The sequence below is a fragment of the Accipiter gentilis genome, unplaced genomic scaffold (genome assembly GCF_929443795.1).
Source record: "Accipiter gentilis unplaced genomic scaffold, bAccGen1.1, whole genome shotgun sequence".
In the NCBI taxonomy this organism is placed as follows: Eukaryota; Metazoa; Chordata; class Aves; order Accipitriformes; family Accipitridae; genus Astur; species Astur gentilis.
In genome coordinates this window covers 617,271-630,466 of record NW_026061042.1, presented here as the reverse complement: position 1 = coordinate 630,466, position 13,196 = coordinate 617,271, and the positions used below count along the sequence as shown (strand labels likewise).

The 13,196-nt window shown below is 52.4% G+C and overlaps 1 protein-coding gene across 1 annotated transcript; it reads left to right on the top strand.

The window, feature by feature from the left end:
* The first annotated feature begins 238 nt into the window (after window positions 1-238).
* On the top strand, window positions 239-7,105 carry LOC126037315 (trichohyalin-like). The gene is made up of 9 exons (XM_049797630.1): window positions 239-1,485; window positions 1,844-1,969; window positions 2,400-2,561; window positions 2,970-3,059; window positions 3,427-3,566; window positions 3,846-4,008; window positions 5,244-5,799; window positions 5,947-6,201; window positions 7,095-7,105. The coding sequence occupies exons 1-9, from the start codon at window positions 1,414-1,416 to the stop codon at window positions 7,103-7,105; spliced, it is 1,575 nt and encodes a 524-aa protein (XP_049653587.1). The 5' UTR covers window positions 239-1,413.
* Window positions 7,106-13,196: the final 6,091 nt, after the last annotated feature.

Sequence of the window (13,196 nt, the reverse complement as noted above, 5' to 3'; positions counted from 1 at the left end):
ATTGCCCGAGGTTTCTTCCTTTTCACTTTTACAGTCCGATACACCCGAGTGCTCTGGCTGCTCTGTTGCCTAGAGCCTGGGGCAGCAGGACCCGCTGACCAGTAACACTGGCTTGCCCCTGCTTTTACTGTTTTATATATTGCCAGGCTCACACTCGTCCCCCCGCTGCTGAGGAAGCGGTGTCTCTGCAGAAAGCAAGTGCCGAGTGCGTTCTCCAGCGAGGTCTGGAGATGCAGAGGCTGCGGTTGCTGGCGGCTCCTTCTCCCCTTCTGCAAGAGGGTCAGGAAAACACGAGTCAGGTCCGTGTTAAAACCGTTTGAGTGTCAGAGGCAATGCATGGATCGTTCTGGTCCCTCTCCACTAAGTGCAGCGTGGGCTGTGAGTGAGCGTGTTGCGGTGATCAGGAGGGTATTTTCTTCCTGACAGAGGTGACAGTGCCTCCTTTCCATGGGGGCCTCAACCCGCGAATCACCAGCAGCAGGTTTCTGTAGCAGCGCTGTGCCCACTTTGCCCCAGCTCTGAGCTCCTCAGCCCCTTGGGGAAGCAGGAGGAGGGCAGGGACTGTGAGAACCAGAGGCAGAGGACAGAGGCAAGCAAGAGGGTGGTGCGGTGGCAGGTGACATTGCTGGGGTGTGGTGAGGTCACTGGTGTGGGAGGAAGCTGATGGGTCAGAAGCAGCAGGCGGCACTGAGGTGCTCCCTGCACCGCTGCAGAACGTCCTGCGCCGCCCATCACCTCCCGGGAGGCACTGGGAGGGTGTCGCAGAGGGTGACGCGCAGCAGAAACGAGGGCAGGGGAGACTGAGGAGGGGACAGAGAGGTGTCTGGGCTGAAGCAAGGGGAGGAGAGGGGCTTTGTGCATCCTTCGTTTGTCCTCTGTGTTTCTCAAGACGCAAATCGGGAAGGAGATGTTGAGGGCAGTGGGCCAAAAATGTAATTCGGTGCAATTCCCCAAGTTGAGGCTGCTTTGCCCGTGACAGGAAAATGGTCTAAAAATGGTCTACCAAATCCAGTGCAGCAGCAGCCGCCCGCGGGTGGCCCAGCTCCAGCCCTGCCATCTGAAGGCCAAAGCTGGGAAAAAGAGGTAGAAGGAGGAAGAAGGGGCAGCAGGTCAGCACCGAGTGGAGGCCCCCTGCTCAAAGCAGGGTCAGCGAGAGCGGGTGGCCCTCATGCGTGTCCAGACGGGCCTGCAGGTGGGCCCTGGGGCGGCTGGGCGGCGGCGTGGCAAGACGATGATGCAACAATGCGGTGGTGCAGCAACGTGATGATGCAGCAATGCAATGATGCAACAATGTGCAACTGCTCTATATAAGCGCTTGCTGGAAGACCGGCTGTGGTGGCCACAGCTGGGTGCCTCTGGAGCGAGAGGTGCCAGCGCAGGGTCGCAGCTCCAGGAGAGCTCTTGGAAGGAGCCATGGAGCACCGTCTCACTGCTGGCGTCCGAAACGTGGACGCACTGCTGAGCGTAGTGGGGAAGGGGGGAAAGGTGAGCAGTGTGCCGATGGAGAGTGCTCAGGCCGGGAGCCTGGGACATGGCTGGGTAGCTGGGAGGGATCCCAAGGTGGTCGGGCTGGGGAGAGTTTGCAGGGAGTCCTGCCTCTCTGCCCAGCCTGGCTTACGGCTAAGCAGGTGGGAGGGCTTGCTGCGAAAGGACGCAGACGTGGGTTGAGGGAGGGTCGGGAGTTGCGGGGACGGGGGCGAGGAAGGAGAGAGCAGCTTTTGCCTGGGCCGCTCTGGGCGCTCCCCTTGGTTGGAGTCTTCCGAGAGCCTTTCTCGCAGCTGCCGTGCAGGAGGCTTATATGGAGATAGTGCCTGAGTGCCCATGAGTGTCTCCCTCTTTCTAGCTCGGGAACAGGAGACAGCCACTGGCAGAAGGAGGTCCTGGGCTGCTGGACCTCCCCCTTGGGGTCAAGATCCCTGTGCACGCGGGCTCCAAGCCTGTCTTCTGCAGGACAAAGCTGGGGGAAAAGGTAAAGGAAGTAGAAAGGGGTAGAAGAGCTCTCCTCTTTTACGGGGTCCCCGTCATTCAGAGAAGTCCTTGTGGCTGCCTGTTCTACAGTGGGCACCACAGCCCTTCAATCTGGCAGCGCTGGGGAGTAGAGGGAAGCTCCTGGCTCCCTGGTGCAGAGACAAAGAGGAGGACTGGCAAGGTCTGCAGTTCTTTCTGCTGGCCTAAGATGCCTACTTTGCTGGTGGGCTTTGTCTTCTCTCCCCCAGCCCAGCCCAGCCTAGCTCAGCCCAGCCTGACCCCGCAGCCCGGCTGTGGTGTCCTCTGTGGCTTCAGAAGGATGGAGGAGAGTGTTGGTCCTCAAAGGACCTTTACTTTTTCACAAGTACCGCCTGGCACCCCTTTGCTGCTCTCTCCTTCCTCCTTCATAGTGTGCAAAATCTCTCTCACAGCTTCACCAGCCCTCTGGCTATTTCAATCTGGGAGATCCATACTGCCGCCTGCTGAGCACCGACTACAACAGCCTGCATGACCCGCATCTGCGGGCCTACCACAAACGCAAGGACAACCTGCAGAGGCTGAAAAGAGAGGGTTACGTCACCAGTGACGGCAGAGTAGGTTTGGGTATCGGGCTGATAAAAACAGTCCTCCTCAAGCGGGGTTCCCAGAGCGCTTGCTGCAGCCGCCTGTTGCTGGCGGAGGGCACAGGGCTGTGGGGCTGCTTTCCCTGGGAGCAGAAGTAGCGCCAGCGTCCCTCTGGCAATTCCCACTGCTGCTCTTCTCCGGCTGCCCCGCGCTGCCTGAGCGTCGAGGCAGCCGGTGCGAGGCCCGGTGCTGAGGCGAGGAGCACCGCTCGGCCCTGGCTGGGGGGGAGTCAGGGGCCCTGCCACTGGGGAGGGGAGGGGAGGGTGTGCAGAGGAGCATCTCCCCTCCCGCCGCTGGGGTTGGGCTGTTTTGGGGAAGGCAGCCTACGGAGCTGGCTTGAGAGTTCTCGGGGGATTTCTCCCCTCGTCTCTCCATAGGTGGTTTGCACTCTGAAGGAGTTCAATGAGTACAGGCAATATCTGACCACGCTCAAGCTGGAGGCAGAGAAAACATTCATGCGAGAGGAGGTAGGCAAAGCGGAGTGTTTGTGGGCACCGGTCAGCGGCACAGTGCCGAGGGCTGGGGCTTTACTTGCAGCATGTCGGGGAGGGGAGGCGGTCAGTGCAGAAGAGGTGAGGGCTGTGCTGCTGGGCCGGGTCTTGTGGCAGGGAAAGGAGTACCGGGCTGTGAGCTGAGCTAGCGCAGGGTGCAGGGGTGGGCATGGGCAGGACAGCCATGTGCAAGCACGCGGAGTCCCGAGGGAAGCATTTCTTTTCTGCCCTCGTCGCGTGGCTGAAGCGGATCGCTGTCCTGGGTCCGCGGGGTGCCTCAGCGTGCAGGGGCGTGAGCGCTTGTCCAGGCAACAGCAAGCCACAACCCAATGTCACCTTTCAGAAAAAGCTTCAGCAAGACCTGGCCCAATCAGAGGATGCCTCCAAACTGCCGGGAGGGACTGACGTTTCTCACCCGCAAGAGTGGCTGCCGCAGGAGCAAAGACAGAGTTTGCCAGGTGGAGAGAGGAAGAGGAGGCAGAGGTAAGAAAAGGCCAAGTAACGCTTGCTCTTCAAGGGGGCCTCTGGTCCCTGAGAGAAGTGCTGGAGCCTCCTGTTGGAGTAAACAAAGGCCAGTGGTGGAAGGAGCTGGTGCGGGCTGCAGTCACGTTGGCGCAGTCTGTGTTTGGAGCCTTGCACAGGCAGGAGGACTACTGGAGCAAAGTAACCAGGAGCAGGGTGATGGGAGTGGCCGAGCAGAAAATGGCCTGGGCAAGACGGTCAGAGGTGCTCCTTCTCAGCTGCCTTCCTTTCTTTTGACAGGCATCTGACTGTGACCAAGAAGCCGATGGAAAGACTGGAGGCTCTTGAAAAAGAGCAACGCCTCCTCCAGCAGGCCAAGTGCCAGCAGCAGCAGCAGCTGGGAAAGAGGAGGCAGCCAGGCATGCAGAGCAGCTCCGAAAAGTCCGCTCTCAAAGGAAGGCCGGTGAGTAGGAGCCGGGTGGATGCTGGGGGCTGCCTCTGCTCTGCGGCAGCACGTTGGTACCTGGTACTCGGGAGAGGACGCTGCCACACACACAGAGCTGCTCAGGGCTTGCGAAGGGTGCTTGGTCACTGAGGAGGTGGTGCCTGGCCAGTGTGCGACGTGTCCTTGTTTGAGGGTGGCTGTCGGAGACTAAGAAGCGGTTGCTTGCCTTCCTGTGTCTCAGACACGAGGCACTAGCCCTTTCTGACACAGAAGTGTGCCTGGGCGCTCTCAGTGGCCACTTCTGAGCAGGGACTCGCACATTTAGCACAAACCTGCTGCACTAGTGGCCGCACGGTCCATGGTGCTGGTTTCGCGCCTGGTTGAAAAAGTCTTGGTTTCGTCCAAAGACTTCTGCATCCAAAGATGCAGCGTCCCTGAACCTGACAGTGCCGGTGCTTGGCCATTCGTGGGTTGGTTTTCTCTTCCAGGAGGTCTTTGATGAGCTTAGCGGAGAGCCTGCTGTTGCCCAGTTCTCGTTAGCGGGGGTCCCGTTAAACATTGCCCGGCTCCATCCCTTGCAACAGCCACTTGGGAAGCATTTCTGGATAGTGTGGGGTGCTATCCATGCTGGGGTGAAGGGTTAAACTCCTTCTGCCGTGGCAGTCAGGCTGTCAAGCTGCAAAAGAGCAAATGACAATTTCCGGCTGCTGCCTGGCTCTGTGCTTGACTCGCAATTTCTTCCCCACTTTGCACGAGGCTGGCAGCCCGCGGTGGACCTTCAGGCTGCCTCCTGTCCCAAGGACATTTCCTTGGGCTGGCAGACAACAGCCAAGTGCCTCAAGAAGAAGGATCGTTTTCTTTTCTGCTCTCAGAACAGCCGTTCCTGGCATTCGGCCCTGAAAAGGGGCAAACAGGGCACCCTGATAGAGGGCAGCTGGGACCCATGGCAGAAGAGCCTGGTCCAGTACCTTCGACAGCTTTCCCTCTGCTTTTGGTTCTGAGGTCCAGGGGGGCTACAGTGCCCTTTGCTCTAAGCAAAATGGCACCTGCTTGATTCTGAGAGGTGCCCCTAACACTTGGCTCCTGGCCGCAGGAGACCAGAAACCTCCGTGTGCCAGGTGGCCTACAGAGAAACCAGAGTTTTTCCAGCTTGACTGCTAGGGACTCATCTGGGCAGGGGTCCTGTGAGGAGGAAGAGGAAAGCAAAGGGAGGTGAAGGAACCCACTCACTCATTAACTGCTCCTCCTTTTAGTCTGCAGCGTGTGCCGGAGAAGAAGCGCCTAACAGCATACAGCCTACGGTGCTGCAGGCTACGCTGGCAGAAGACCAGGAGCTTAAAGAGGTGGGTGAGACCGTGGTCCAGGAGGTGCTGGAGCGGGTGAAGGTGCTGGATCAGTCCATCCGCGTCTTAAGGAAGGCTCCCCATGAGGTCCGTGGAAGGGTGTTTGCCAGTGCCAGAAGGCCAAAGCCTTTGGACACTTCTGCGGATCGCCGGGACAAGATCAGACTGGTGCCTCAAGAGATTGTGGCGAACGTGTTGGAGAGCTTTGGGGAGCACTTGGTGCCCAGCACGTCTGAGGCAGCCGAGCCTGGGCCAGCAGGCAGGCAGAAGCTGTCAGAGCTTGTTGCGGGAAGAACCAGCCGAGCAGGCAAATCTGGAGAAGAGAGATGGAGGGAGGCAGAACTAGCATCTTCCGACAGAGCATCTTCACAGTCTTCTATCGACAAAAGGACGAAAGAGGCTGTTGAAAGTGTTAGCTCCACCTTGTCATCCTTTGTAGCTTCTCAGTTTGAACAGGACTTCCGCTGTCAGTTTTCTGAGATCCTGAAGATTCAAGGCGTGACAGAAGGACAAGGACCAGCCAGAGCATCGGAACGGCAGATCCCAGAAGCAAGCAAGAGAGCAAAGGTGCCCGTGTTGCAACCACTGCAAAAGGCTGCTGATGTCTCACGAGTGAGTCGTGAGATTGCCAAGGAGAGCATCCAAAACACCATCTCCAGAGTTCAGCAGCTGGATGCTGAATTGATCGGGTATGCCAAAACCATTGTCCTTGAAATTCTGGAAACGGTGAGGAAGAAGTTAGAGGAAGAAAGGAAGTCCAAGCAAAAATCGGAGAAGCTTCAACCAAGGGAAGTCTTGCCATCTCTCAGCCTCCCTGCAATAGTCACGCCTTCGGAGGAAGCGGGACAACTCAAAGAGGAGAGCTCACGTACTCTCCTCCCACCTCTCCGCCGAGGCGCTGCGCAAGGTGCTCGCCGGCCAAGAGAAGGCCTTCAGGAGTCCAGGGATTCCACCTCCGGAGCCACAGCAAGGTCTTCAGTGCCTGCACTGGAAACTCTGCGTATACTCCGGCCAGGGAGCACCGCAGACACCCTTCCCTCCACGGGCCCCCAGTTTCCAAGAGAGCCCATGCCTCCAGCGGGTCCCAAGTGCCCTACCCAGGCAGGAGCACGGCACAGACCAGTGCGTTTAAAGCTTCTCCCGGAGGAGCCCGTGCAGCCCGAGTCGTTGAAGAGGGCGGTAGCTGGGAGCCTTGTGGAGGATGTCCTGAGGAGGTGTGTGGCTCCAGGGCCACAGAGCCCCCAGGCAGCTCCCCCAGGCAGAGAATAAAGAGTTTGCTCCCAAGGGCTTGCTTGTGCCTACATTTATTGATGCCAGGCCATACTGTGTCTGGGTGTTTTCCCTGCAAAGTTTTCCCTCGTCTTCCTCCCTCCTACAGCCTCGGTCAGGCCAAGACCCAGTTCTACAGGGAATCTTAAGTAGGGACGAGAAAAGGAGTCAATGTTTCTGCCTTGTTTAGAAAGCTTTGTGGCTGGGCTATTGGAGGGGCTGGTCCAGCTCTGTAAAGCTGTATTCATGCCTTCTGTGAGTCCCATAGGTGGGCGCTGTTGAAGGCTGCGCCTTGTTCTGTGCATTTATTCTCTTGTCCCCTCACGACCTCCTGATGGGCCTTGGGGTTCCTACCCAGGCCCGCTGGTGGTCCTGTGTCGCGGTAGAGACGGACACGACAAGTAACAGATCATGCAAAATGGCTCCTTTATTGTTCTAACACACCTTTTTATCCCCTACTTCGGAGTATGTGTTAGTATATGATTGGTTTAGTTAGTAACTAACTGCATGATTGGCGAGTTCATCAGGACGGTTCTTCTTATCGCTATCTTGTTTTTGTACCGCTCTTCTCGGATCTTCCCAGACTTTCAAGGATACACTACAAGCTGCTCAAGGTCGCGCTGTTCTCGAACTGTCAGGCATTCCGTAGACCTGTTGCATCCCCCGACAGTCCTGTCTGTGTCGCAACAAGGGACTGGCCTTCAAAATGAGGCTTTGGGCCCTAAGAGAAGGGTTTGGAGCATAAAAATGAGGGTTTGGAAACTCAGGATGTGGCTTGGACCCTGAAAACGACTGGCCGGATCCTAAAAATGAGGCTTTGGAGACTGAAAATGGGAGTTCGGCAACTAAAAAAGTGGCCTTGGGCTCTAAAAAGGAGACTTTGCCAACTGCAAGGGAGCCCGTGGACCCTCAAAATGGGGGTTTGGAGCCTGAAATGGGGCTCTGGAAGCCAAACCTAAGACTTTGGGAAGGGAAAACGAGGCTTTCTGCCCTGTAAGTGTAACTTTGGAGCCTAAAAGCGTGGCTTTGTGCCTTAAAGCTGAGGGTTTAAACCCTCCAAGTGAAACTGCGGGCCCTAAAGAACAGCTATGGGTCATAAAAGGCCAAATGGTTTGGACCAGAACAATGAGGAGTTTGGCCCTCCAGATGAGGCTTTGGGCACTAAAAATGGTGGGGGAGATGCTACATGTGACCCTTTGGGCTCTGCAAAGGAGGGGAACCTATTGGTGTCGATAGGGCCCCAAGACATGAGGCTTTGGTCCCAAAGAGAGGGCTTGGGTCACTCCAGGGGAGGCCCTCAGCTGTTAAAAGAGGCCTTTGGACCCTCCAATGGAGGGTTTGGGCCCTAAGAGTGGGGCTTTGGAAATGAAACTGAGGCTTTGAACCCTGCATTAGGTTTTGTGCCTTCAAGGGATGCTTCAGTACCAAAAACGAGGGCTTTGCGCCCTAGAAATGGGTCTTTGGAAGCTCCAAATGAGGGGTTGTGCGTTAAACAAGAGATGCCTTGCACCCCAGATGAGGAGCTTGGCCTCTACAATGAGGCTTTGGGCCCTCCAATTGAATATTTGGACCCCCAAAATGAGGCCTTGGGCTCTCCCTAGTTGCAGACTGGATCCTAAAAATGAGCCTATGGTCCCTGGAAAGGAGGCTCTCTTCCCTGAAGAGGAGGCTTTGGAAGGTAAAGAATGAGGCTTGGGGCTCTAACGGTGGGGTTTGTGCTGTAAAAGGAAGGTTTGGACCTTACAAATGGGTATTTGGGCCCCTGCAATGAGGCTTCAGGACCCTAAAAATGAAGGGGTGGATTGTGGAAACGATTCTTTGGACCCCGAAAATGAGGCATTGGGCCCTAAAACTGAGGTTCGGAGCCTCAAAATTTGAGTTTAGAAACAAGGTTGTGGAGCCTGAAATGGGGCTCTGGAGTTTATAAATAAAGCTTTGGACCATCAAAATGAGGATTTGTTCACAAAAAAGAAGGGTTGGGACGCGAAAAGGAGTATTTGGACAGTCGAAACAAGGCTTTGGGACAGAAAAATGTGTACTTGGGCCTTATAAACGAAGCTGTGTACTCTAAAAAGTGGCCTTCAGTCCTAAAGCGTTCAGTGTTCTATTGGGATGCTCCCTGTGGGACAGGAGGACAATTGCTTTGAGCTGCCTCTATTTCAGGAAGGATTACCTACATTTGCCTTCCATCTGAAATACTGCTTAGTGCAACTTGTTGGGTTGTTTGTTTTTTTTAAAATTGGGGAAGTGTGTGTGAACAGCTGAGTGCTAGTATACAGTGAATTACCTTCCCCTGCTGAGAGTAAATGGGTTTAGGAATAAAAATACCCGTTTTGTATTACAAAAATTGGTTCCCTTGAAGATGCAAGTGCTAACTGATGGACTCCTGGCTGACAAAATCTCTTCCCAGCTTGCTTAAACATTAAACAGCCTTCACAGTGGCGTTCAGATGATCTCGTGTGATTTCTTGCAATTAATCATGGTTGACTGAAGCGTACCACTAAAGCATAGTAATGTGTTTTGGTTGTTAAAAAGTAGGAGGAGAAGTTCATGGAGACATCTTCTGTGTCGGGTTTCAATGAGTTCAAGCTATTGTTGTGTCCGGTTGAGAGTTTCTGATGTTATTTTTCCCTCTTTCGGAGGGAGGTGAACATGCCCATCTCGCCCTCCAGGAGCAAGGATGCCATGTCCGAGTTCAAGCCCATGCCACCCTCAAAGCTTGCGTCCTGGAGTTGAGCGTGGAGGGGCATCACCCCACGAAGGTTTGGTGTGTTGTAGCAGTCGGTGCTGTGAGGTCTGGTGGGTGGGTGGCAGTGGGGTGGAAGCAGCTGTTGGGGGTTCCGTCATTTGCATAGCCCAGCCCCCCCCGCATGCTTCAGAATGTTGGGGTCCCTGTGGCAGTTTTTGAATGGTCCCTCCCAGTTGGGTCAACGGACCCAGCGCAGCCAGAAGATCCCGTTGGAGCTCCTCTCTCTGTCATAAATCCCTCGGCGTTTGGGCTTGAGAAGAGGTAAAGTTGGAATCTGCAGATCTCCTTAGGTGACCTTCAGGAGCTGTGGGCTGTGGGTGGGGACTGGCTCTCTGTCTCTGGTCCAGCGACTGGTGTCATTGCTCATAGGAAGAGCTTTACCAGGCGACTGCCGTTTCCCTTCTTCTGGGGGTTACGGGAGCCGTTTTGGAGGTGAGGGAGATGTGAATTCCCGGTCTTGAGCCAACCTGGATGGAGCAGAGGTGGACTGTGATGTGTCAGACCTCAACAGTGTATCTGTAACGCAGTTGCAATCGTCTCTGCCTGCACAACTGGCATGAGGTCCTGTTTTATTTTAAAGGAGACGTAGTGAATAAAATCAGTGAATCTAATGGGCGGTCTTTCTGACCAAATATATAAATGTTTATTTAGGATAAGATAAACGGTCCCTTGAAGCACTGGTTACACGGACTTAACTCTGTGTTGCCTAAAAATGGGACCAAGTTTGGCTTGGCCGTGGGCGTCTACATTAGAGACATCCACGTTTAGTCAGATGAATCACACCCCAGTCTCCTGTGTTCCTCATCAGGTCTCTGGCAACTCTGCTGTTAGCCCTTACTGAAGCCAAGTACAGTCTCTCATTGATTGATAGATTGATTTTAACAGAAAGGAAAGTCAGTCTTAGACATTTGGTTGTGGAAGAAAGTTTGTGTTTGAAGATCGTGCTTGGATCTTTGAGTAGGTCTAATTAGATGCCTTTTCCTCTTTGCTTCATCCCTGATAAGCTTAGGCACTCTCTGTTTGTCCTGTTTCGGAGGACCACTGCCCAAGGCGCGTAGCATTGCACAGGGAGATGCTGCATCTCATTTTGCACTGTGAGTCTTGTTAAGTCATCAGGAATGAAGTACTTTTAGGAGATAAGCTAACTAAATTGCACTCAAGTGAAAAAAGTGCTCTATAACTCCCGAGAAATAATACTGGATTATAATGAAAATAGAAGTATTTTGAGCAAAAGATGCTTAAAAAGTTAGGTAAAAATGAAGAGCACGGTGCAATTTTTTTAGTTTGGGTTTTTATACATTTTTGATTTAAAGTTTGAATGTAAAACAAATCTGGTTGAATTGATGTGGAAAAGATGCTCAAATTGACAAGTATTTCTTTCAAACAAGAATAAGCAAAGTAGCAGCTAGAGAGAGTGTTTTGGCTTTAAGGTGTTTTGTATTTGTGAATCCAAATCTCCAGGCTGCTGGGCAGGGTGAGACCTGTGCCAGCCAATTCATCTTTTAGCTCCAAGTGCCTTTTGATAGAGATGCAGGTCTCCTGGGGATTGTGGGGACGTGCTCCTGCATCTGGAAAAGATGGCTGAGTTCCTGGTGTAAGAAGGGCACTGGGGTTTAGAGGTCAGAGCTGAGGCAGGTATGGAAGATGGCAATAGCTGTGATCTTTAGTGCAAAAAATTTATTTTTGTATATTCAAGCAGGTTTTTTTCTCTCCTCTGCTAATCCAGCGTGGAATATGAGCCAATAAAGAGAAACCGACGCTGTACACGCTGGACACACTTAAGTATTTGTTTTAAAATAGGTGTGAGGTCAAGCTAGAACGTGCTTTGCAATTGGTGTATTTACTGCAGCAAATTTTCTGCTCTTCCTGGCCGTCTTCTGTGGTTTTCAGCCTGCTTCACCTCCACAGAAAGAGATACCGTGCGTATGAAAGAGCCCGTTATGCGTCTTCCCTTAGGAGATATTTTTTTGTGCTCTGCTCTTGAGTTACGATCTGAAGTATTTATGCCAACATTTCAAATAGCTTTTGGATTCCCTGGTTAAAGTATTCTGAACCTACCCCAGCTACATGTTACAATGCACAAGTCCCACCAACCATCAGTTTTTATTTCATGACATTTGTCATGAAGTAACACACATTGCAGCCAGAATGCTGTGTTGCTGTTCCATGTTTTTTTTTACAGTAGTTTTCCAGCTGTATTCCTCGTCCCCATGATAAAGAGTGTTGCCAGTATTTCTTTTTATCTTAGAATACACATGGTAAGGATGGTTGCTGGATGTCTCATCCTTTTTAAGGCTGTGAAGGCATGCTCTGACAAGGCCTTTTCCCAGACCCAGGTATTCAGGGATGCAAGGTGTGCCTATCCCCATCAGCTCTGTGAAGGATGTAAGAGAGATTGTGCGCCTGAAGGTTGAATGATGCTTCTGTGTTAGAAGCTGAATTTCCACAAGCAAAAAAACAGCTTCCCCGACTCTTTAAGCTGTGTGTCCTTTTAATGCTGCAAAAATGTAAATAATGATCCTTGCGTACATCTTTCTCAATTAAATGTACAGTGGATGTCTTCTCGTTCAGCTAGTCTGGAGCTTAAAGAGCAGCTTAAAAATACTGGACAGGGTAATTTTTGGTGGACATGGCCAGAGCCTGCTTGGAAGAAAATTGGATTGGTTACACCAGTCTTTATGTGAGGCCCAAAGAGAGCCTAAGGTTTTGAGTGCCCTAGAATGCTCTTTTCAAGTAGGTTAACAGGCACATATACACCCTGTAATGACGTAAGGACTCCCCAGGATATCTTCAGGACAGCTATATTTTATGCAAGCCCCTGTTTTCATGCAACCTCAGCTAGTGTTGTGCTGCTCTTTGCAGGGTCGGGTGAGCGGTGTTGTCTTTGGTGTAGGGTTCAGTTATATGGAAGTTAGTTATTGGACCTGAAAATAGCTCATGGTCACAAGATTGTTCCAGGCGCCTTTAGAAGGCCTTGAACAGAATAAATAAGAAGATAAAAGAAGAAAGATCCCAATTAGGAAAACACAGGTGCACATTCCACGATAAAGGGAACTTGGCACAAACAACCTCAATTCAGGGGCTTATCTTGACCAATTGGACTAAGACAAGTCTTGTATGCTCTAATTAACACAACCAATTATGTCTTATGTTTGTGCGCGTGGACAGTACCGATGTAACCAATCACCGCTTATGCTTGTGCGTGTGGACACCAAGTGCTTGCATGTAGTAGCCAATCAAAGTCTCTCACCAACTTAGAGAATTGTATAAAAATGATTAGCTAAGCTCAATAAACTGGCGACTTTAATCATCACATTGGTGTTTCGTCGTCTGGGCCCCGCACGGATTAATCCCTAAACCCTACATTTGGCGACCTCCGACGTGATCCGAAGAGGAACAAGAGGCAACGCTACTGAAAAGGCGGGGGAATTGCCGCGGACCACGGTAGCTTGAAAGACAGCACCGGCACTGCTCGAGAGAGGCAGGACACTGCTTGGGAAAAGCAGGTAAAATCGTAAGCTTACGTTGATAAAAAGGGCGGCAAGGGTTTCGCAGCATCTGCGAGGGAAAAGACAGCCGGAAAGATATTTATGAGGCTGGTTGAAAAAACAGAGAAAAATATTAAAAAGGACAGAAACCTTTCAATTAGTGTGGGTACAGCTTTTGAGCTTAGTACCCAGAAAGCTATCGGAACCTCCCTATGGGATGAAATTAGTGACGGGTCTAAAGAAGTTAAAGATCTTGCAACTTTATGGAAATTGATTAAGACAACTCTGTAAGAAATGAAAGCAGATCGTAAAACGTCTGTGTCTGCTTTTGCTGCTCTCTCTCTCCAACCGCAAGCG

Coding starts and splice junctions, on each gene's coding strand:
- LOC126037315 (XM_049797630.1), top strand. CDS start 1,414: ATGGAGCACCGTCTCACTGCTGGCGTCCGAAACGTGGACGCACTGCTG. Junction 1,486..1,843: donor TAGTGGGGAAGGGGGGAAAG/GTGAGCAGTGTG, acceptor CCCTCTTTCTAG/CTCGGGAACAGGAGACAGCC. Junction 3,060..3,426: donor AAACATTCATGCGAGAGGAG/GTAGGCAAAGCG, acceptor GTCACCTTTCAG/AAAAAGCTTCAGCAAGACCT.